The sequence below is a fragment of the Tamandua tetradactyla genome, chromosome 18 (assembly GCF_023851605.1).
Source record: "Tamandua tetradactyla isolate mTamTet1 chromosome 18, mTamTet1.pri, whole genome shotgun sequence".
In the NCBI taxonomy this organism is placed as follows: Eukaryota; Metazoa; Chordata; class Mammalia; order Pilosa; family Myrmecophagidae; genus Tamandua; species Tamandua tetradactyla.
The window spans coordinates 55,998,942-56,025,192 of NC_135344.1; the positions used below are offsets into that span (position 1 = coordinate 55,998,942).

The window sequence follows — 26,251 nt, forward strand, 5'->3', positions numbered from 1 at the left end:
CTCCACGCTTGCCAGTCTGGCTACTGTCTTCTCTCTAGACTTCCTCTTAGTTGTCTAATTTCTTCCTTCCTAACTAAGTACTCGCTCATGATGCCACCTTAGGGTGCCAGAGGGCTTTTAACAGTCTGGCTACTTAGCCTGAGGGCTCTACTTTCACACTTCGGCCCTGAATCTGCCGTGCCCATCAACTGGGCTAACTGTAGGTTAACTGAACTCGTTAACCCAGCAGTGACGTGTTTCTTATGCTGTGCTAGGCTCCAAAGGAGAGCATGGAAAAATCTCTCAAGTAGCATCTGCACCCCAGCTGCTTAACCATGTCTGGTGGGGCAGATACAGCAAGGTCCCTCAAACCCTCTTGCTCTGACCCTTCCAAGACACCTTGGCCTGGCCCCGCCCCCTGCTTGATGGAATTTTCAGAAAGGTTCTGAGTGAGACAGATTTGAATTCCCAGTCTTCTCCTCCAGCTAGATCCTCATTTACAAGCACAGCGTTCCCACTGCCAATAGGAGGAGGCCCAGGTGTTATTCCTGAGTTAGCAACCTGGCAATTTAGGCCAATGTGCATACAGATTACCTGGGGCTCTTATTAAAATGCAGATTTTGATTTAATAGATCCTGGAGCACCAAGTAACTTTCCTATGCAAAGCTGCCAGTCTCTGATCCCATCAATTGCTTTATGGCCATAAATCAAACTAGAGTCTTCTAGGAAGTCTTGGGGTAGAGTAACAAAGCCATAGATGGTCTGTTAGGAAAACAGCCCTCCTTCTCCTGACCCCAACTAGGGTAGCTTGGCCTGTCTTCCTTGATCTCATCACTGTAGGTTTGGGTCCAAGTGAAGCCGAATCTCTGGCCAAGTGGGACTCCTCTCTCTGTGATATTGTCAAGGCCATCCCATAGTTAACAGATCACACATATGAACAACCAGACTTTCAAGTCCAACTTCTGGCACATCGCATGTCCCCTTATTAACTGAAACCCATTCATTAGCTATGGTAAATATTGCCAAGAAATGCTAAGGAGAAGCCCTTTGGCATTTTTAGGTGGTCTGTCTTCAGTGTCCATCAGAGTCCACTGCAGCAAGCAGAGAATGGAATTGTTTTTGACCTTCTGTTGTGTGGCATCCTGAAGTGAGGAAGGTGCCAATAATTATGCAAAAAAGAAGGCTTTAAGGATTAAGGACATACTACACTCTGACCTCACATGACAATGCTTCATGTGGACTGCAGGCACAAGGAGACAAGCTGGCAGGTCAAAACCCACGGTGAAATATCCTGAGCAAAGAATTCACAAGCTTGCTATTAACTTAAGGGTTAGAGATGCAAACATTCCCAGGCTCTCAAAAGCCCAACTGTAATTCAGTCAACAAACAGTCTTCACACAGGGCAACATGGAGATAACCATCGAGTCACCATTCATTCTGACAGGCACATTTTATACAACAGCAAGGCAGAACAACATCATCTGCAAATACTACAAACTGTAGATGCCTAGCTGATGATACAATATGTGATATGTAGATGAACGTCTAGTGGGAAGAAGGACAAGTTGAGAAACTATTTATACTAATTGTGAAGATGTCTTATAATGATAGTATCTGAGAATCATGAAAATGTGAGCTCCTAGAACTTTTAACGTTGTATTAATGTCTGCCCATTATTTGTTTATCCTCAAGCAAAGATACTGTTGCTGTCTGAACAACATACAGTCTTTTTGGTCTTGGCAGATAATCTCCCAACACTGTATTCATATGAGTAATGCAGATATTATAATGGAAATATTGATTTCCCTAAAAGAAACAATAAATTAATGTTTTAAATTAAAAAACAAAAGAATATCTAATATTCACTGCTATACTTTACTGAGCTCCTGGTATGAGGAAAAGCTTGTCTTAGGATAAGTCTCACAGGTTCCTTGTACTCAGTGACAGTAGGCACATCTGCATAAATAATGATGAAATAAGTTCAAACATTTTAAGTATCCTGAGAAAACTAAAAGCAAAACATTAGGAGATTTCAAAGGTTATGTCTCCATCATTTCCAGTGTTACAGGTGAGGGCTGGAGGAAAAAGCAAGAAAAGCTTTTTTAAGGTAGATTTCATCTGTTCTCTGAAGGGTGAATGAAATATTGACATTTATATCAATAGCAGGAAGGATACATAGAGAAGAGACTTATTTTAGAAGAGAAGACAAGGATCCAACCAGAAGAAGAACAACTACTCTGGTTCCTCAGGGAAAACAGTGAGGCAGCCCGAGCTGAGCAAGAGCTGGAAGCCACAACCAGGCTAGGGCCAGACAGAGGAGGGAAGGAAAGAGTATCACTGGAGCCCAGAAGCTGGCGTCGCTCAGCAGAGGCTGCCCAGCAGGAGCTGGGAGTGGGGCAGGGAGGGGTGGGTCACAGGGATGGTGGAGGGGATGTATGGAAGCTGGACCCAAACAGTGGGCTCAGGACCCAGCGTGGTAGTGGAAATTGGGTGGCAGCAGACAGTCTAACTTCTCCTTTTGTCTTCCACACTTTCACATCATTGGCCAAGCCTACTGCAGTTACAAGAAAAACTTAGAAATAAAGTAGTTTGTAATCCCAAGCCAAAGAGGATAAGGGTGGCAAACGGATGTGAGAACCAAGAGGAAGTTGGCCAGCTTAAATGGCAAATGCAAGGATTGTGGAAAACGAGAAGTTTGGGAGATCACAAGTAATGCAGTTTATCTCTAGCACAGGTGAGTTTGGACTTCATAACTCTTTTCTCGAGTACCTGGCATGTGATGAGTTTCAACAAACAAATATTTATTAGATAAATAAATAAACTAGGGATTAGGACTCCAACATACCCTTTGAGGGGACACAGTTCAATCCATAAAGGAATCATTTATTGGAACCATTTCATTGAATGTCTTGAATGATAGACTAAGAAGTTTGAGTTTTACTCGAGAAGCAATGGAGAGCAACTGAAGATGTCTATGCATGGAAAAATGATCAAAATTGTGCTTCCTATTGGGCAAATATAGAGAAAAGCTTTATTATATTAAGTGTAGTCTGGACCAGCTACAGAATTTGTGAGGCTCGGGGCAAAATGAAAACGCAAGACAGCAACAGTAGGGCATTAAACCAATCATGGAGCCTTTGAAGCTGCCCGAGCCCAGTGCATTCTGTTGGATGCTTCAGAAAGATAAATTTACGAAGATCAATGTTAATTGTCAAACTTTGGGCAGATAGTATCAACAAAAGAGTGTTAAATATAATATAATATCAACAAAACAGTGTTAAACATAATTTAAGGCAACTGTCATTATGTGATTTATTCTTGAATGGACATTGTCCAGATATTTTCTAGAATAAACTCTTTGTGTAAAATATGGACAGACAGGGTACTTCAGTCAAATGCTTCTTTCTGTGAATTAATTGTTTTTTAAATCATGTCACAAGTTAAAGTCACCATTGCTTATGTATTAGGCTGTGTTCTCCTGCCTTATTTAATTGATGTAATTTACTTTGATCGTTGATATAATTTATTTTTAACCTCTTCCTGGACTCACATAGGAATTAACACACTGCTCTTTGTTTCACTGATACTTAGATATCCAAGTTAGAACCGTATTCGTTTTGGTTGAAATTTTGTCTAGCAGTGCTTAGTTTAGGTAGTTCTCCAAATTGTGTTTAATTTATCTACTGAATCTTCACATTCCTGACATACTTATACAGTGTTTTGTATTGTGACAATATGAGATAAGGCTATCAAGAAATCACAAGAAATTAATATGTCAAGAATTTGAAAACTGGAGTTTCACTGCATATAGTTGCTATGATTTCAACAGATGTTCTAGGCCTAGAATGTATTCAGTAGCTTACAGCAGAATGATTGTGTTATTTACATAAAGGTTGGCATCTACAGGCTATCAAGACTTTATATTCAGTGAAGGAGAAATATTGATTTCCATTCAATATTAATGTGGGAATAAGATTGGCCTTTTGGGAAAAAATTATCTTTCTGGTTTTTAAAATGTCTCCTATTTTCTCAATTTTCTGTATGTTGAGGACTTATAAAAGAAACTCTTTTAAGTTGGTTACAGACATATCAACCCAAAGGAAAAAAAAAACCAAGAAACTGTCACATGTGGAATCATTGCTTTTTTAGAACTGTAAAGATATATTAGGGAACTGAATGGTAATTATAAAGCATAAATGGCCCTCACTTATAGTGAAAAAACTGGTTGTTAGAGAGTTACCAGTAAATAAACATAACAACCCCATAAATTAATTCATTCGTAGTCATTCACTTATTCATTCAACAACAATTTATTTAGTCCTCCAGCACTGCGTATTGGGGCTGTGCATGACATCAAAAGCTTACAATCTACTAGAGGAGAAAATAAGAAGATTGCAAGGATTTTCAGACAAAATGGCAGCATGCACTGATATGAAAGACTTTCCTTCCTCACTCCAAGCATATAAATGCCAGGCAAAATACAACAAAGGCTTTCGAGTTCAGTGTGAAACAACAATGGAAAACCCTCAGGTCCTAGAAACAAGGAGGAATTAAAAGTGAGAAATGTGAGCAGAAGCTAAACTGATATTCTTATATCCACAGTTGAAGAAGAATAGAGACCCCATGCATGTAAAATTTGGAATCATGGTCCCATTCATGAAAGGGATTTGGAAGAACCCTGCAACTGTCCCAGAAATTCACAAGTGAACCAGGGACTATGAGGAGAAAATGAGTTACCTACAAAAAACATGCAACTCTGGTTTACATAGTATGTGAGTGCAGGATACAAATTCGGCTACTGAAAAATTATCATAATGCCTGATCCAAAATTGATGCTTTGGATACCTGCATGTCATTAGAGGCAAATTCACCTGGATATCATCAGAGGCAAACTCAAAACTACCCTTTAGAACTATTCCATACCCAAAGACATATGGAATGTCCACAAAATGCTATCATCATTGAAGGCAAACTTATGTTCAAATATTAGAAAAAACTATGATGAAGTGAATTGTCATGAAGTAGAATCAGCACATATAATACATGCTAACGAACTGGAAACAATAAAAAAGTTGAATACAAAAAAGAATGTAAGCATTTTACAAATATTCAAAGAAATAGATGAAGGGTTAAAATATATAGGGGAAGCTATATAGCCAGTATTAAAACAGAATATACAGATAGAAATAAAAACCAAATACAATTCTTGAACTATAAAAAAGTAGTTATTACAATAAAATTCAAAAAAAAACAAAACAAAATAAAATAAAATTCCACAAGTACATTGGAGAAAGAATACTACTCAAAGTTTTTGAAATTACTAATTTGAAAGCCAAGTCTGAGGAAATAACAGAATGAATCAGAGAGAAAATAAGAAATTAAAAAAAGCTATTATGTTAAAAGAAAAGGAAGATAAGGAAGTCCAACATGTATATAAAAAGAAGTTAAGGAAGGAAAGTATGAAGATGAACTATTCAAAATAATAATTAATGTGAATTTTTAAAGAATTAAAAATTTTGAGTTGATGAAGCTAGTATTTGAAACATTATGTCCCAAGCATGAAAGAGATAAATAATTGCACACCTATAAATAAGATAACTGCAGAATGCCAAAGACAAAGACTTAAAAGTCTCAGGGATAAAAGAATATTAGTAAAGCTAACAGTATACGTCTTCAGCAACAAGAGAAGAGAGAAGACAATGACGTAGTATGATTAGCAAAATATTATGAAAAAATGACTGTGAACCCAAAATTCTATACCTAGCTAAACCATCACTTTAGAGTTAGGAAAAAATAAATATCTTTTCAGACATATGAAGATTGAGAGAGTTTACTCCATAGAAACCCTCAGTGGAAGAATGATGAAAGGGTGTATTTATGCAAGAAAGCATAGTGTTCCAACTTGTATAAATCTTAAAAACAAAATAAGAGAAAAAGCAGGTTGTAAAATAATATGTGTGATATTACGCCATTTATATCAACTTTAAAAGACACAAAACAATGCTAGAATTTATTTATGGATACTCACATAGTAAGAATATGGAAACATGGACACTTTAAATTTAGGGCAGAAGTATCCTCTGAAAATAAAGTAACTTGGGAGTAGAACGAAGAGGACTTTAACTTTATCAGTAATATCTAATATATTTAAAACCATTAAGGGCTGAATGGCAAAATATTGGTTTTTATTGATTTTGCATGGTGGGGACATGGTTGCTTGTTCTCTTAGATTCTGAACTTGTATGTTAGCTTAAATCTTGTCAAAATAAAAGTAGCATGATTTTATGATGTAAGTACATGGTAATGTGGCAGCACATAAGGGAGGTATGTAATCCAGTATACATGAAAAGGAGATATTGCCAGTAGAGAAGTCTTCTTCGAAAGACTTTTTCAAACACTGACATTTGGCAAACACTTGGGGTGATGATGCTTTCAGCGGAGGCATGCAGAAAGGTGTAAGAGCATGTGCAGCCATCCAAAAGGCAAAGAATTCTGGAACCAGCCCATAGTTCAGTACAGCTAACTCACTCAGTGTGTAAGTCTGAGGACAGTAGCAAGAGATGGAACTGCAGGCAAAAAAGGGTCCAGAACATGAGTGGTTGTATATTCTATTGTTAAGGAGTAAGACTATAAACAACTTTTTTTCAAAAAGGAAACCTTTAAGGGGTTATAATAAAGTGATAGAATGAGATGTCCTTTTAAAAAAGAGACCATTCCAGTTTGATCTTAGAAAATGAATTAGAGAAGTTAGTTCTGGAATCTGGAAGACCAGTAAATCTGCTCAGCAATGATGATGATCTGAACTAATGTGGTGGTGGGAATAAGAGAAGAGGAGGATTTAAGAGATTTTAAAGAAATTGGATGGAGAAGACTTGGAGAATGATTAGGAATGGAAACCAAGGAAGACAGTGGAACTGAGGACAGCTCCAACCTTTCTGGCTTAGGCAACTGGGTGGATAAAAGTACCAGTTACTGAGATAGGGAACACAGAAGGAGGAACATGTTGAATTTTAGATGTTTGGAACATAGTAATGGAGATGTTCAGTACATAATTGGAGCTGACTTTTGAACTGAAGGTGTAGATTTGAAACCCATTGACATTTCAAAAACATTTAAGAGTTTGGAAATAGGTGTGGTTGACCAGAAAGAGGATAAAAAGTGAGAATAGAAGAGGTCTAGGTAAGAATGCTAAAGGATCCAACATTTAAGGAATGAGCTAAAGAAGAACATTAGGAGAGACTGAGGAGAATTTCACAAAGACGTTGAAGGAAAACCAAAAGAAAGAGTATCATGTGTGGGCAAAAGAAAATGGGGAGTGGATACTTGTGGTAAATGTTGCAAAGAGATGAAGCATGATAAAGACCCAAAATTCTTCTACTGAATTTACCGAAAGATTGTTGATGATCTTGGAAAGAACAGAATCACTGTAATAGGGGGGACAAAAAAATAGTTGAGTTGAGAATTGAACGGTATGCAAGTAAATGGAGATAGTGAATACAGGCAGATCTTACAAATCCTGATTATGAATAAGATGAGAGAGGGAGGACAGTATCTGGAATGAAATGTACAGTAGGGCGAGGGTTGCTTCATTTTTAAATTATAGAGCAGAGACAGCAACATGCTTAAATACTGATGGAAAAGATCCAGTGGAGAATTAAATTGAAAATATAGCAGAAAAAGGAAATAATTTTAAGAACCTAAAGGGTGTGGGATCCAAGGCAGTCTTGGACAGGGAAGGGATACCTCTTCCATTATCCCAGAGATTAAGAAGTAAGAATTGTGTGGCTACAGATATATTGGCAGGGCTTTGCATGGAAGGCCCATTGAGTCCTGTCTATTTTAATCTGTGAAGTAAGAAATAGAGTGGTGTGCTGAGCAGGTATGTGGTAGAAAAGGAACTCTATGGAAAAAGGAAAGGTATGAAATACCTATAATAAATGATGAGAGGCTTGAAACAGAAGGATTTCCAGGCACCCTGGAGAGCCTATTTTGTGTTGGAAACCATAAATTTTGGTTATACACTTGTGAAATCATGTATCTTATTTGTGAAATTTGTGCACTCAACTATTTTATTGCATCTTCATTCATCAGTCAAATGCAAAGTCAAAGATTGAAATTGAGCTAAGAACGTGATTTTTATAAGAAAGTTAAAACAGAAAGGAAAGGATGCTGACACTCTGATAAAGATTAAAGTGATAGATCATTAGGAAAATGGCACTAATTTGCATATACAGTTTTCATTCATGGATATAAAAGGAGCAGATTATCTTTAGACCAAGTTTAAATACTTGTTCCACTTTTATTAAGAGAAAATGAAATTTCATGTGATATAAGTAGAATAATTTTTTTAAGTGGCAAATAACCATTTTTAGGAATAAATTATCATAGCTGTAATTCATTAAAAACTTATCCCTGACTTTTTTTATTCCTTTTATTTTCTCCAACTTTATTTATTTTATTTTTATTGATACAACATACAAGCGCATACATTCTTAACATACAAACATTCCAGACATGGTGTACCATCAATGGCTCATAATATCATCACATAGTTATATATTTGTCACCATGGTCATTTTTTAGAACATTTGCATCACTCCAGAAAAAGAAATAAAAAGGAAAAAAAAACTCATGTATACTAGACCCCTTACCCCTCCCTCTCACTGACCACCAGTATTTCCATCTATCCAATATATATATTTTTTAATTTTAACATTTGTTCTCCCTATTATTTATTTATTTTTAATTCGTATGTTTTACTCATCTGTCCATACCATACCACAGGGTATCCCTCTGGACAAACCAACAAAATCTCATGCCCTGTTCAAGGTTCCATGTACTTATGGTGTTCACTTAACTGTCCATATAAGTTATATTAAGAAATGCACTAGTCAAAATATGGCTTTTGTACCAAATAAACATTTTTTTGTTTTAGTCTCAACGCATAAGTTGAAGTTTTGAAATATGAATGACCATCTATTTTCAACACCCTGCAATATTGACATTCCTCTGTTCTTCCTCATGCAAAAACATTTTTAAATTTGTACATTTAGTCACTATCATTGTACCCTCTAGGCATTCCTAGATTATACCATCTGTCTTTATCATCTATCTTTCCTTCTGGTTTCATTTGTGCTCCCAGCCCTCCTACCTCTATCATTCTCACATTCAGCTTCATTCAATGTGCTAACATTATTGTGCTACAATTAGGTAGCATTGCGATTTCCATTTCTGAATTTTTACAATCAGTTCTGTTGCACAATCTGTATCCCTTCAGCTCCAATTACCCATCATCTACCATATTTCTATCTCCTGATGGCCTCTGTTCTTAACTGAAATTCTCCAAGTTCATTCATTAATGTTAGTTCATATCAGTGAGACTATACAGTATTTGTCCTCTTGTTTCTGGCTAAAACCACATAGCGTAATGTCCTCAAGGTCCATCCATGTTGTTACATGCTTCATGACTTTATTCTGTCTTACAGCTGTGCAATATTCCATTGTATGTATATACCACAGTTTGTTTAATCACTCATCTGTTGATGGACATTTGGGCTGATCCCATCTCTTGGCAATTGTAAATAATGCTGCTATAAACATTGGTGTGCAAATGTCCATTTGTGTCCTTGCCCTCATGTCTTCTGAGTAGATACCTAGCAATGGTATTGCCAGATCGTATGGCAATTCTATACTTAGCTTCCTGAAGAACCGCCAAACTGCCTTCCACAGCGGTTGTACCATTTTACATTCCCACCAACTTAATTTCCATTTGGATATTTGCATTTTATACAGGGTCTTGTCATCAACTCATCATTGACCCTTGTAGGGCATGAGTAGGGTTGGGAAAGAGAAAGAGAGGAATGAGCAATGAAACTTGAGGAAGGAAACACTTCTTTGATTGGAAAGAAGTAAAAGGGCTCATTTAAAAAGTGTCCCCAAAGAAATATAATATACAACAGTTATAACCTCCTTATTTTCTCTTGGATTATAATCCAAGAGAGCTTAGAGTTTCAGTACCCTTTCCCCAGACCATACCCTAGTACAACTGCAATAAATTGATTGAGGGGCAGAGGGACTTAAAAAACAAAAGCCTGGATAGGCATTTCCAGAATAATCAAATGGCCTGTCAATCTGAATACATTAGGTTTAACATTTTAAAACTTGCAATAACCACTACTTTTTAAATCCTACTTTGAAAAGGATGCATTAGGTATATAGAGAAAGAGGGGTGGGGAAAAGGACTATAAATGTTAAAAAGAATTACTTCTTCATAAAAACAGATAAATGGAAAAGAAATACCTTGGGTACGATCCCTCCACTGAAATTGACTGAGTTGAGTTAGGGCTTGAATTCTTTTGACCCTGTTATAGAAAAGGCTTTTATTTTCTTTTACTTTTCTTTTAAATTTCTAAAGAGGAGGAAAATGTCAGGTAGCTGTGTGTTGTTACTGCCACAAAATATTATTGAAGTATAACCACCAAACCAGAAAGTATTAACCCTGTAAATTTAATGCAATGTCAGTTTTGATTTAGGTGTTTTACTCTCCAAGGAGATGCTTAATCTTCTAAATGAAATTGAACTGAATGGATTTCAAAAAAAAGAAGGCAGTATAGTTTCCCAGCCATGTAGCCAATTATAGACATTCTCATAGGTGTGTATAGTAATCTAAAACTTTTTAACTGTGAAACTATTGATCAGGTGATGCAATGCTAGCTGGTACCATTTTACTGTCATGAAGGCCATTGGAATATTGGGTCACATTACCGGAATTTGGGGATTTGAACATAGATAAATCTGTCTTCATAGAAAAACATTCTGAGGGATCAAGACCAAGTGAGATCATACACATAAAACAAAAACCACTACAGAAATGTAAGCGTTTATTACAAATATTCATTAGCAAGACTTAACGATATTTACAGAACATGGTGATTTCCTAGAAGACATGGTATTTGCAAAGTTTAATTAGACCTGTTTAGTTAATCTTTTTAGAAACTAATGATCTGTTTAGTAACCAAATGAACATAGGTAAAAATTCCAAATAATTTGGAACATAAAATGAAACATAATTAATGAAAAAAAGACAACTAGATTTACATAAAATTATGGGTAAAATATCACAAACCAGTTAAGGCACTTTGTTCAGTAATGAATGTCTAAGGCATACGAACAATTTGGCATTTTGAAGTTAATGCCATGCTGACAGGTATAAGAATCCTATTGATTCTATTTTACTGTGGCTTGAAAGTTGTGAATTTAGACTTAGCATTTATTGAGAATAAAATACTCAGCACTTCTTTTAATTTTTATAATAATCTTGACATTTTAGTACCCTCTCTTCCCCCATGCAAAGTCCAGTGTTTTCCAATCCCACCCGCAAGTGGGCTGATAATTTCTTCTGAGTACCATCTGTTCATTCTGTGCTCGTGACAAATTCTTGGTCCTACTCCATTATTTACCTTCTACAGCCAAACACACTCCAGCTTACAGTAACCCAAATGTGGTTCATAACTTTTTGCCACCCATACCCAACTTTATTATCCCTGTCAGACTTTTGTTGAAGTTTGAGGTTAAGAGAATGGGGTTCAGTGCAGCACAGAACCGGAAACAACTTCATATTGAAATTAGTTCTTATGATTCAAATATTTGTTGGCCATTTCCTAAAAAGGGAATTTCTTGCTGATTGTAACCTTTTTTGGTTTACAAAGATAACCATTTTCATATATTCACTGGGTCCTTCCTTTTCTAAACCATCCCTCCCTTTACTTTTTTCAAGATTACTAAATCTCTCTCATAAAACCAGTGAACAACTCCATAATTCTTCTTATTTCATTAAACAGGAAAATATCATCTTTCCTTGTCTCCACACTTTCCCAAGCGGACTGTCCCAGGAGTCTCATTTTCATAATCAAAATGGATTATTATGGTACCAGGGAATCTTCCTTAAAAAAGTTTTCTTAGAAATGGAATACTGCCACTCCCTTAGAAGACAAAAAATGGCTACAGTTTTTTTTTTAATAGCAAACTTCCTTCTTGTTACATTGGTAGTCTTAATACATATTTATTTTCATACCAGTGGTTTTGAAAAATGTAATGACAAGGGTAATGCCTAGAATTCTTGTTCTTTCAGAGTTGTAAAAAAACAAACACATATACACACACACACACACACAAAAACGTACCCTAAAGATGGATACAGTCTTTGAAAGCAGAAAAAAAGTCAAATTAAATGTGGCTTGGCTGCGAAGAGTTCTTTACCCAGCAAATTTCCTTAATATGTACATATTTTAATTCCATTACATATTTTAATTTATGTGCGAATTTAATTCCATGGAAATCATCCATCCTCAAAGCTGAAATATTAAGATGTTTATTGAAGAGTTTTCTGCCGCTTCCATGCAGTAAACAAAGCTCCAGGCTATGACTAGTCTTTCTGTGCCCTCAGGTTTATACTTTAGAGCCCTTATTTGTAGGCACCAAAACTAAACATCATGCGAGGGGACAGGAAGCCCCACGCACCCTGCTAGGGAGGCGAGGCGGGATACTTGAAATGTTCGAGGTGACAAATAGCTTGGCAGGTCTGGCCTTTTCCCTTCCTGCCCTGAGCTTCTGGCAATCTATTTCAAATTGTGTGTGCATTGTAGGCTGAAGCTTGTACCGTGGAGTGCCAGCTTCACTGCCGGCAGTCTCCTGTCGCCTACAGGGTTAAGTGAAAGTCTCTGGGGACCAGCCAGGAAAATGATGTGCATGTCATCACCAGAGGCATGATCAGCTGTATAGAAAAAATCTCCATGGTCCATGTGTCTTTCAAATGTTTAGGGCGTCATATGGAATTCTGTCAAGTATTTTTAAGGTGGCAAAAAAAATGTGCATGACCACATTTCATTAGCTGGACATGGGAGCATCATTCGGTTGTCTGGAACAAAATCTGGATTCTGAACTATCTTTATCTGAAGCCAGCCTTGCCACTTTGTTTCAAGCCCAAATAGTACTTTCCCATACAAAAATGTCACAAAAGAAGCTGTGAATCTTGGGAAACAGTGTGCTCTGCTCGGGATTAATTATGGTGACGCCTGGGTGGGGGGTATATGCATGAAGCCAGGGACAGGCAACCTGGGACCTGCTATGCTGTCTCCATGAAAATGTTGGCGGGGCTCAGAAACTGCGAGTTTTGGTTTTGTTTCATTGTAAGGCCCACTTACTACAAGCCTGTGATCTGAATTTTGTATCAATCTCCTTTATCCTTTGAAATGCCTGTTTTCTATAACTATCTATTATCACTTTTCCAGGATTCCGACCAGCTTGTCAAGAACTGAGGTCACCCTGTCTGCTTATGCTCAGACCTGATTTTTTTTTTTTCTAAAAGATTTGAAATTGTAACAGTAGAGTCAAAAAAAATTTTTTTTTTTTTGGTCAAAGTATATTCCACTGACATTCAGGGTTCTGGGAGAAATCTCTAAGGGGTCTCTGGAAACATAAATGGATTGTGTACCTACGGGATTGGTGTTTCTGCTTTTCTAGAACTTCCCCAGTAAAGATGGAAAACAGCACTACAAAGGCCCACGGACCCCCCACCTTGGCAACCCCCCCAGCTTAAAATGTCATTGGTTCAACCAGAGGATGAAACCTCAGTTTTTAAAGCAGCAAACAGAATATGCAAACTACCTCCCAACTTTAGTAAAAGTCTCTAGCAAGCAGTGAATGGAAGAATTTGAAGTCAAACTGGCGGATTGAATTTACGTTAACAGCCAGTTCAGAAAATTTTATGAAAGAAATTATATATTTTGTGCAGCAAAGAAAATAGAATACAATTGACCCGTTTCCTGAAGACTCCAGAGAACATTTTATACAAGTGACAGTGGATTTGTTTTTAATCTTGTATTAATCATACTAGAAATAAGAGCTAAACCTGTCCCACTTTATTTTATGCCAGTATGATATTAAGATTTCTTTTAAAATTTTAATACATGCTAATTAATTTAACAATGATTCCTTTGTAAAGATATCTGATTGTACTTTATTTATTTGTATTCTACCCCATCAGAGTAGGCAGTGCTAGGTGTTTTTGAGATAGGAAATTGGAGATTGTCCAAATAAAAAGATAAATCAATCTGTGTCTCTCAATTTCTTACACAAATTAAGACTTTGTTACGGAACTCTTAGAGAGTGTAATGTGGTAAGTAGTGTGATTGTAGAAGTCCTGGATTCAAATCCAGGCTCTGACACTCACTGAGTAACCGTGGGCAAGTTCAATGAGCCAGTATATGAGAGCTCATCATTTCTGTGTATTCTTATAGGGATTTCCATGTGCTTCTGTCAGAGACAGACCTCTCCTTAACATTTGCTGGGCAAACAGCAAGAGAATCAGTGGAAGCCCCTCTTTTCTTCCCACTTCCAGTGCCACCCGGTGCTGTGACATGGCTCAGCCACACGCAGTGGGACATGTCGGCCAGCACAGCCAAGGCCCATCCATTCTCTCCAAACAGCCATCTTCCGGAACCCCCTCAGACCTCAGGGTCCACACACCAGTGATGCAAAATGCCCCTTTCCCACTCCCCAAAATTCTGATCTTGGCAAAAGGCCCGCACAGGCCTGGCAGGGCTGTGGGGATGTCTGGGCAGGAAATTCTAGAGTCTCAGGTACCAGTGCATGGTCTAGGTAAGATGGGGACGCTGCAGAAAACTCCCTGCCTTCCTCACCCATAGGGAGGTGATGTGTCAGGAAGGGAGCAAAAGTGTGTCCTCTGAAGTGTGGTCCCTGACGGAAGAATATTCCCATCCCCACAATCCCTTCCCTGATTCCCGTCAAAAGCAGTGCCCTTCCCCTCAGAGTGTATTCCTGGTTCATTAAGCACAGAACACTATTATCTTGTTGTGGCTTATGTGCAAATAGGATGTATTCAGCTGCAAGTAACCAAAAACTCTAACTTAGATAAAAATGAACCAAATAAGCCCAAATAAGTCCGGAGCTAGGGTGGCTCCATGAGACACATTAATTCAGAGGCCCAATGACTTCCCCCTTGGGGTGTGTTCCCTGAAGTCATCCTTGAGGTGTGTGGTTTGGTCCTAATGTCCCTGGCATCATCTCCAGCTGGGACAACATCCTGTGAAAGAAAAGGAAAATGGTTTCTTTTTTTCTGATCTGTCACTTTTTATTGGCAAGAAAAACCTTTAATGTTATTCTTCTGTAGAATTCACCTCATAGCACATAGGCCAGAGCAATCAAATGACCAATCTAAACCAAGGAAAAGGGGACCACGATGATTAGTTTCTATGAATTATAGTTTACCCATGTCATGTGAGGGAAGGACTGGACACCAGCATAGAACAAGAAGAGAAATATCTGTGGGGTAGGCACTCAACAATATCTGCCGTAGTAGATTAAGCTAGAAAGTTCCTCTGATTCCTTGATGTGATCATTTGGATGTGCTCTACGTACCCTCAGGAAATCATGTTCTTAAAGCTAATCCATTTCTGCGGGTGTCAACCTATTGTAAATTGGCTCTTTTGATGAGGTTACTCCAGTTAAGAGGTGGCCCAGGGTGGGTCTTAATCCTCTTACTTTTAGAATCCTTTATAAGAGAATGGAATTCAAACAAAAAGAAAGAAAGTCACAGAAGCAAGAAGCTGAAAGCAGTGAAACTAGGAAGAGAAGGGAGAGGCCAGCAGAAGTCACTCAGCCTTGCTGTGTGTCAGAGGAGTCAAGGATCGCCAGCAGCCAATCTTGGGGAAGAAAACATCATCATGATAATGCCTTGATTTGGACATTTTTCCCAGCCTCAAAACTGTAAGCTTCTAAGCTAATAAATTTCCATTGTTAAAAGCCAACCCATATTATGGTATCTACTTTCAGCATACTAGCAAACTAAAACACCTGGTAAAGTCGATTTCTTAGTTTTGTACAAATCTAAGCTTCTCGTGACTGAATATGAGTGGGGAGACTCTCCTCAATGTTCCCACGTGCCCTCTTGGCTCCCACCTACTTCCAGCCCCTGGGATGCTCTATTTCCTGCCTGTCTGTGTAACTGCACCAGAAGGAGTTGTCCCTTCCACTGGGTCAGCACCTTGCTTGCTTTCTCTGAAAGCAGCACCTCTCACTGGACACCAATAAAAGACTTTGCCAGAAAATAGCTTATTGCCTTAGGCATTCAGATGATATTTATTTCTCTTCCCTCCTGGAGTGTCTACTCCTCCACGGTGAGGTAAACGCCCCCTTCAGCCTCCACTAGAATCCACAGAGCTTGAGCCCATCTACAGACTTTTCTCCTTGGCCCCTCCCTGAATGCCTGACTGTGAGTTGGCCGCTATTTTTTTTTACAGTGCATTGACATAAAATGCCTAGCTTTCTGTCTGCCACACAGTAGGTGCTCAACAGTGCTTGGTCTCTTCCGCTTTCTCCTAAACATTCAAGTGCTGATGTATCTCCTACGCAGAAAATGTACCAGATAATTGACAATCTTTCTAGTTAACTCAGGGAGTCAGCCGAGTTTACAGAGGATAGTGTTTACAAGATTACAAAGTACACTGCAAAGCCTGAAAACAATACCTCAATACCCACTGATCTAAGCACTCTTTCCTTGTTTTCTTCCCTGAGTCCATGAAATATGAGCTTCCCTGAATGTCAGAAAGCCCAAATTTTGACGTAGGTCAATGTGAATGAAAAGATGACTATTTTTTATGATTAAAAAAAGGAAAACTTTGGGCCAGACTGAATGAAAACTGTGCTGACATCTCAAAGAATAAAATTAAACTCACCTTTGGCCTCCACCAGCTAATGAGATGATCATTAAGAGCATGGGGGAAGAGAGCAGAGAAATATCCTCATTTCTTACAGATGAAAAGCTGAATAGGATTGTGTGTCCATTAGCCAAATAAGTTGCTATTGAAAGTGAACACACTCTGACTTCACAAACACAGCTTCTGATTGGGTGCATATCATTACCTTTCTTAATGAAATGTTTCCCCTTGTTGCTGGCATAAGAAAATTAACCATAAATGATATCAAAGCTCTTAATTCAATATTGAGTCTACTAATTTATCCCTTAAAAGTTAATCTACCCAGGGAAATAAGATTACTTTTAATCATTTCATTAAAATTGCTGAATCTTTTCAGTGTTTCAGTTTAGAGTGTTTCTATAGCGTTCTAACCATAACTGATAAAGTTTATTGGAGCCTGAATGAATATTTAAATGCTTTTGTTTCAAATGGGTATCACAGTTGATGGTTTATAAGTTCTAAAGTGCTAGATACCTGGCAAGTCTCCACTTTATTTTTAATTGGTAATCTGGACAAAGATTTTAATAAAATCTTTATTTTTATAAAGCCAAATGACTTCTTAAATCTGCATAGACTGTGCTTTAGTCCTAGTAACAACAGGTTTTCTTTTCTCATGAAAACAAATAAGTTTATGCTAAATGTTGGATAAGAGTACATTTAGAGATATACTTAAGTCAATTGTGCTGGTTTGAAAGTGCTGTGTACCCCAGAAAAGCCATGTTCTTTAATACTGATTCAATATTATGTGGTAGGAACTTGTGATTAGATTGTTTCCATGGAGATTGACCCACTCAATTATGGGTGTGACCTTTTTATTAGATTACTCCATGGAGATAAGACTCTCCCAATTGTGGGTATAGTCTTTTGATTAGATAGAGATGACTCTATCCATTCAAGGTGGTTCTTGATTAGTTTGCTAGAGTCCTTTAAAAGGGGAAACATTTTGGAGAAACCTCCAATGTAGATTCTTGGAGAACAGTTGCTTCAGAGCCAACAGAGACCCAGACATCTGGAGGTGCTTGCTGACAGAGAGAGCAGATGTCACCACATGCCTTCCCATGAGATGCTAAGCAAGCCAGAACCCAGAGTTGTGTCCCAGAGGAGCTAAGTGAAGGCCCACAGATGCCTAGAGAGGAAACCACTGGCATTAGAAACTAAAAGCAATGGAACCAGGAACAAGGACTAGCAGACACCAACCACATGCCTTCCCATGTGACAGACACTGGCCTTTCTTGAGTCAAGGTATCTTTCTCTGATGCCTTTGTTTGGACAGTTTTTATGTCTTTAGAACTTTAAACTTGTAACTCAATGAATTCCAATTTTAAAAGCTGTACCATTTCTGGTATATTGCATTCCAGCAGCTTTAACACACCAAAACATAAACCATCTTGGGAAATAAGAAATCTAGGTGATCCCATTATAAGGAAAAATTATCATTATATTGATATGTGAATAATTAGTTTTAAAGGACATAATATTTCAAATGTCTTTAAGTATTCATTAGATAAGAGAAATCAAAATGACCTATTTAGTTAACTAAAGGTGTTTTTCATAATATGCTTCATTGCTCCAGTGCTAGAATAAAGATGACTATACACTGAGATTCATAGATTGAGTCTATATATATAAAATATAGCAATTTTAAAAACAGAAGAGGAGTTGTTTTGATTATCTATTGCTAAGTATCAAACTATGCCAAAACTTGGTGGCATAAAACAAACATTTATTATGCTTGCAGTTTTGTGGGTTAGGGATTTGGGCAGGGCTCAGCTAGATAGTTTACCTCTAATCTACACAGTGTCAGCTGAGATGGTTAGAGCTGAAGGACCCACATGGAGGGTGTCTTCTTTATTCCCATGTCTGGGTTGAGTTGGCTAGCCATATACTGCGCAGGCATCTCTCTTTCAATGGGCCGTCTATGTGTAGCTTGAGCTTCCTCACAGCATGGTGGACTTAGGGCAGTCTGGCTTTTTACAATGTACCTGGCTTTCCCAAAACAAGTGTTCTAAGACATAGGAAGTGGAAGCTGCCTGACTCGCAAGGCCCAGTTCTCGAAATTAGCAAGGCGTAATTTCTACTATATTCTATTGGTTAAGGAAGTTACTAACACCTGCCCAAATTCAAGGGGAATAGTACTAGACTCAATCTATGAGTCTCAGTGTATGGTTATCTTTATTCTACTACTGGGGTGAAGAAACATATTATGAAAAACTTCTTTAGTTCACAAAATGACTCATTTTGATTTCTTTAAGTAATGAACACTTAAAGACATTTGGGATACTATGTCCTTTAAAACTAATTATTCACATCTAATTTACTAGAAATATGTTTATTGCATCAAATAAGGTGCAAATTCACACTTTCCTGCTTTAGTTAGTGGCTCCAGTGTATGTTATTAAAACTAAGTTCCCATTTTGCAGAGATATTTAAGACCTGGCAATAACTGGTATTTACTTTTGCCAATCTGACTTCAGCATGTAAAGGTCTTCCAGAAAACTTCCCTGCCAACAAGCGACTGCCCCAGAATGAGGTTCTGAATATCAAAAGGTTTCCTCTACCATTTAATTCACACAGGCCAGTGTTGGGAATCTGGAAGGGATTCTTGCTTGTCACATTAATTGTGTGCGTGTTGGGTGGATCTAAGTGAGAAAACTGGGAGGGGAAGAAATTCTGTGCCTTGGAATTTCCAAGGCAACATAAAACTCTTGTTTCTTATACTGATTTTACTATCCCTTGGCAGAGGGGGCAGTCTGGGAAAACTCCTTGCGCATTCGGTTCTTCCTGGGCTTTCTGTATACTCTGATGGATGACAGATCCCGGGGCTGGGATGCAGATGGAGTGTCGTCTCTGCCAAGGCAGATGGTCAACCTCAGAGGCCCAGATCTATCTGTATCAATATGTTTCTGATGGGCCAGTTTCTGAATCTCAGTATACACTGTCTGAAGCTCACAGTGGTCAGTGTACAAATAAAGGCTCTCTTCACCTAAGCATCCCGGCAACATGTCAACTAATCGAATAGAAACAGACAGGGGAGCAAGTGGAGTCCACTGAAACCTGCAGGAGGGCAGGACAGGTCCAGGCCCCACAGACGCTCACCATGAAGTCTGCTGAGGCCAGTGGTGTTTCAACATTAGCATGCATTTTGGCATAAATAATAAAATAAACCCTGCAACCTTTTCATACTGCTTAGCACACAGAAGCTATGTCATTTCTAGTTTTACATAGACTGCTTTAGACCAGATGGTCTTTACATTAGTCCAGTTAAGCTGCTCTGTACTTACAATCCTCTCACATCTTATTTATTCAGTCTGTACAATTTCTTACGAAATTATTAGGCAATACCATTCACCTAACCGAGGAGACCATACAGACTTAAGAATGTCAAGTTACTTGTTTAAGATTCTACCGTTTGTTGTAAGGAATAAGTTCTGGTTATGAAATCTGATTTCTAGAGCAGCTTTCTTTCAGTTTAGACCATATCAAATTGTTAATGTTCCATAGCTGCTGATCACTCCAAAATATGGACAGTGAATTAAAGCCCAGACATTTTAAGATCGTGTGATCCTAGCTCATAAATGGGGGGATTTTTGCCATGTCAGTTTAGGTTTCATTAAACCAAATTTCTTTTGGAAAAAATCAGGACATGGAAAGTAAAAAGGAATTCACCAAAATGGAAGGCCACTTTTCCCTTGGAAACTCCGTGGGAAAGCAAGAGAGAGATAAGTGGTAGTAAAGATACCAAGAAACTCCGAGACTGAACTTTAGAATACTCCTATAGATGAAGCAATTGCCTTTGAAGATATTAATAATTAGATGTTTCTTGCGAGAGGGCTCCTGCCATGGAATGATCCAAGCAATACGTGATTCTGCTAACTCCCAAGCAGCGAAGTGAGAGCTTTACAAGTGCCATTTCCTCATGCACTTGATGTATTTAGAGATTTTGTTAAATGCATCATTTTATTTAAGCCTCGCAACAACCCTGTGAATAGGCACTAGAAGTACCTCCATTTCAGATGAGCACAATGTGACTCAGGCAAATGAAATGATATCCTAACAACCCACGGTGATTAAGTGCTAGAGCTGCAAGCCCAAGTCCTTAGCTGCCTTTGCACGCCATAAACTCAACGTAGGAACAAATCTTCGGGTAAAAAGTCCCCAGATTCTTATTCCACTCTCTATCATTCACTACCTGTAACCTGTGTATGTCACAAAAAAAAATTCGGAGCCTGCTTTCACCGCTAGAAAATGAAAGTAATTACCTACTCCATGGAATTGTTGTAAATAGTACATCAAATTGAATAACGTGTAAAGTATCAGTAGATGACCTGACTCAGAGTAGACACAAGATAAATACTAACCCACTGAAATAAGTTCAAAATCTGAAAGTCTTTTGTAGCATTCTATTCCTAAAATATTATGGTTAGATGTTCAGCAGCTAGAATAAGCAGTCAATTCATTCAAACAAGTGACTTGATAAACAATGAGTGGCTACTTAAAGACAATTTCCCTAAATATATTTAGCAAAATAATCAGGCAACTCTCAAAATCTAGGGATTGATGACATATAGCTTAAGGCTATTCCACTCCTCATTCCTCCCCACCCCCATGTTTTTCCCCTCATCACCCCTCATTACTTGCCACTTCCAGCCAGTGATTTGGAGAAGTTATTTAACCTCTTTCTTCCTCAGTTACCTCACTAAGAAAAAATGCTGAAAACCAATGACTACCACATAGAAAGTACATAATGAACATTAGCTTTATTATTGGCATGATTATGATAATAAACACTCTGCTAATAACAGAAACAAGAATGGAGGTAAAACTCAAATCAGTTCTACCTGTCTGCAGTTGCGATATACATATATATGTAGATGAGTGTATGTTTATGCAATACCACGAAGTAGATCTGATTATTGCCATTTTACAGGTAAGGAAATAAGCTGAGAGAGGTCAAGCCACATTCCCCGGTTGCACAGCACGTGGGTACCAAGACTTGATATTGGAAGTCAGACCCATCTAAATCCAAAGTCCATGCTCCTTCCACTATATTATGTCTCGTGTGGGAACAGATTGACTAAGAATATCTTGCATTTAGGTGGATTTTCTGTATTCATGTTCTCTGTCATTATAACAGATAAATATGAATTATTGCCGTACTAATACCCAAAACAGCAACACTTTTTAAAAATATTCATAAAGGCATTTTTTTCTTATGATCCAAATGCATATTCTGCAGGCTCCACTTCTTATCAATTTTGCATTTAAATACCTGAATATGACCATAGAGGAGACCTGGATTCTCGTTGTAGCTCTGAAAATCAATTAGCACTGTAACCTAGTAACACTGTTAATTGAGGTATTTGAAATGAGTCATTCTTAAAAATCCCTTCCTCTTTAAGTTCTGTAAAGTAAACAGAATTAAAACCCAACCTCCTCCTACTTCCCCACTCAACTCAGAAGTACAGAAACACTGCAGATTCTCATTATTCTAAAATACTGCCTTTCCATGAAAATCTAGGTGAAACAACAATGACTTTAAAAAATTCTTAAGAGTTAGCATTATATTACCTGGTGGTTACGTTATTCCACCATGATCATCCCCCCTTTAAAATAAGTAGCATGTGCACAGTGATTTTCCTTGTTGTGATTCTATGCCTTCTTCACGGTGCATTTTGCCAAAGAAACATGGGACGTAAGTACATTCTTGGGTATCCTAGCAACGGGATGTGATTAATACTACCTCTCAGAGCAGAGCTGATAAAATGCCTGCGAGTGAATACAAACTCAGAATTGGCTACTGAGAAATTGGTCGTGCGGTGAGGGAGCTTGATAAGATTCCATGATAGACTTTGGATAAGCAGTCAGAAGAGGGCATCTATTTTGGAAAGGAAACAATATTTGAGGATGGTGGATAAATAAATAAATACATGCACACACACACTGACATCTGTGTCATGTCTGTGTATGTGTGGTGTGTGTGTATATATATGTATGCATATATACATGTTTTGTGGTGTGAGAAGTGATACAGAAGTGGTATGAGACAATGATTTGTAATAGAAATGCTTCTACTTGTTATCGGTGAAACATCATTAAATTTCCAGTTATGTGCCTGTGGTTTTGAAAATCAGAAACAATCACTATGATAAAAGGACTACTCCCATATGGAAGTGCTTGAAATATATTCTATATTGAAATATATTTAATATATCCCCATGGAATAGTAACAACAAACTCAAGTCTAAAATAGCTTTTAAAAATATCAAGACTCGGTTTATACAAATAAATAGTCACGAGGTGTGGAATTTTAATGTTCAATTAACTACATTTCCTCATATCAAAAGAAAACTTTTACCTTGCAAATCCAACTTTTACAGGATTATGGACCATTTTTATTCCTCACAGGTGGATTGTTGCAGTTCTGGGTTTAAACAGAAATAAAATGCAAACTATACTTTAATGTTTTGTTTTTAAACCAAAATCTGTGATAAAATAAAGTTTACCCAGGGCAAAATGTGTATTCATTATTCTGAAAGCCTCTCAGTTATTTTATTACCCACTTTTCTAATATAATAGTTTTCTAAGTTGTCGGTTTTAATACAAATACCTGGTAAAAAGCTCTGTTCTTGGTTGTAAGGGCATTAAATCTTAGCAGTAGTAAAATGTACTTCATGTTCTCAGATTTTTAGGGCAGATTCAAGCATTACATAAATTTGCATGTATCAGAAGGATTCTTAGCACCTGTCTTCAAGGCCCTGTGCTGGGTGGGGGGAGACAGAGGCTTAGGTCACACCCCCTGCCCATGACAATGACATTTCTTACATTTCTGAGAATGTTTTGAGGCCTCTAGTCTTCATAAATGTGCAATCAAATAGTAAACAGAGGCTTGAACAACAGAAAACTTAAAAGAGGAAGCTTTCTCCCACTTGCTAATGAATGAGCCTTTTGGATGGACTATTTGTGCCATTTATCAGTTTGAATCACTGAAATAAATTGCATCAAATATGTCCTCTGGAAGTCACCCAAATGAGTAGAATGTGCCATTAATCAAGGCACCAGTTAAATAAATCCTACACTTTTTGTAGCTGTGCGAGGGGAATATTGTATAGTTTCCACCTTACACTCTAGGAGTTTAAAGGACGTGAATGGCTGGCAGAAAAACTTGGATAAAATTAAATGGAGCGTCCATGTGTTGCATAAATTATCAGTAACCAGCTCCATCTGGGTAATGTTGATAAAGGCTGAAAAAGTGATGGCTGGGAGGCTGTAACCCTCACTAACCCATCACACAGCCAAGGCTTTCACCCACTCTGATGTTTATATGCACCATTGCCCTGGGGTGCCAGCTCTGTGGTGTCCCTTAGCATAGCAGAAACCTGGGTTTTGCTCCTGCTCAAGTGATTCCCCAGCTTGTTCATTTATATACTACCGAATCTCATGAACAGGAAGCGATATCTCATCACTCTTCAGGCCATCACAGTCTCTCTTCTGTTCCCGCCCTCTCTCTGCTAAAACTCCTTGCTCGCCATCTAGCAACAACCACACACATTCATTGGCTTCTGGTGCTGTTGATCCCCCATACCTCTGAAAACCTTATTTGTGATGTATGGGTCTCTCTGCTTCTTTTTCTGTCTTTTCCTCCTTCTACATCACAAAACAGAAATCGCATTTTTGTTTTCTTGATTGTTTTCCTCAGCCCCACTCCCCAATGCCGTTTGCCTTTCTGTTCCCGCTCTCCCCCTCGACCTCCTTCGTGTGCTCATTCTGGACGTCTCCTGTGTTTGCCATTTCAGCTCTGATCTCTTTCCCAGGCTCAGGGAGTCTAAAACTGAATGGGTCATTTCCATGCCCACCCCATCTCATTTTCCCATTTACCACATTCACGAAACTCAAAACCACCTGGCTAGCCTTGACCTCTCCTTCTCCCTTGAACCTCATATTTTGTAAATCCTGGTCCCAGCTGTTTTTTGTCTGTCCTCTAGTCTTTTGCCTCCATTGCCGCCCTTCTTTCCAGTCCTGAGACAGCAACCCATCTCGTCCTTTTATTACTTCTTTCCTAATGTCTTTTCTATACCAGGCTGCTAGCGTTCAAGTTCCTAAAGCAAGTACTAAATGTGACTCTTCTTGTTCAAATAACACTGTGCTCTTACCACATCCTATTTTCTTTGCCAAGAATCAATCCTTTCCCTATTTCAGATTCCCCAAATCCCATATATCTCTCAATCCAAATCAAACGCCACTTTCTCCATCACTTCATGGATACCATCTTCCCTTCTCGAAACAAGAGCTTTGTCCTTTCACATCTTTAAACATCCAGAACCATTTCATCTTGTATTGTTGTCTGTCCTTTCTTTCTTCCCAGGCAGGTTGTAAGAGGCCATGGTCTTATTTTCTGTTTCCCCCAACAGAGCTTTCTATGGGGATTTGCACCTTTGTACGTTTCTTGTTGAATAAATGACTCTTACTAACAAGATGTTTAAAACCCAGCAGCATTTTAAATGCATACTTATTTATTTTTTACTTTTCCATTAATTGGTTTGAGAGCACTTTCCATCCCTGTCAACTGTGTCCAAACATCTCTAGAAGCATGTTGGATGTGGCTGAAGTAGTGATTGTGCTTAGAAATTGCTGGAAGTTGAGCTTTCATCTTAGGTACATCATATTTTCACATCCCCACCATACAACTGATCTGCCACTTCTCATTTCAGGGAAAACAGAGAAGAAAATTGAACAAAAAGCAGCTTCAGGTAAGATTTTTATTTGATTGGCTACAGCTTTATTTCTTGTTTCGTTTCCGCCTTCTTAAATATATATATTTGCAAGTTAGTATTCAAAACATATTTTTTAACATAATAATTTATGGACCTAGAAATGATCAATATTATATTAATTGCAGTGAATTAATACATTTGACTTTTCATTTTCACATCTCTGTTATGTCCTTTTCATTCTATTATTCTATTCAAAAGAAAGTGAGATGGAATGCTATTTAATTTTTTCATGGTTACCAATTAAAAGGTAAATCTTGCAACCACCAGTCTTGAAATATAGAGGGAATAGTTGACAACTAGTTTGTTTTCCCTAATGTCTATAAATCTTAATTATTTTTCTTAAAAACATTTCTGTGATTGATGTTATAGAGGGAAAGTTTTGACGAAACTTAGAAAAATCTTTACATTCTGGAAATTTTTTAAGAATACTTCCATTTCTAAACTCAATATGAATCCAGAAGGGAATGATGCTTTGGCACAGAGCCATCACACTGTCAAAAATGTCAATACTTGCTAACTCATAATACATAATAAAACCCATAATACAGAAATGAGTTTTTACATTTCCATATTTTCATTACTTTGTTTTTCACTTTAAAAAGTCACGAGGTAAGATACATTTTAATTTGCCAAGTAAATCTTTCCATAGGGACAGTCTTCCACCTCACAACTCCCCACAAATGACTATTACACACAGAGAATTTTTATTTTCACATATGCCTACCA

The 26,251-nt window shown here is 37.8% G+C and overlaps 1 protein-coding gene across 1 annotated transcript in view; it reads left to right on the forward strand.

Moving 5' to 3' along the window:
- The window catches only part of CHST9 (carbohydrate sulfotransferase 9), a 277,877-nt gene that overhangs the window by 110,836 nt on the left and 140,790 nt on the right, over nt 1–26,251 (forward strand). The window contains exon 3 of the mRNA XM_077135734.1: nt 25,463–25,501. Within this exon, the coding sequence (XP_076991849.1) occupies nt 25,463–25,501 (39 nt within the window). The remainder of the gene's footprint in view (nt 1–25,462; nt 25,502–26,251) is intronic.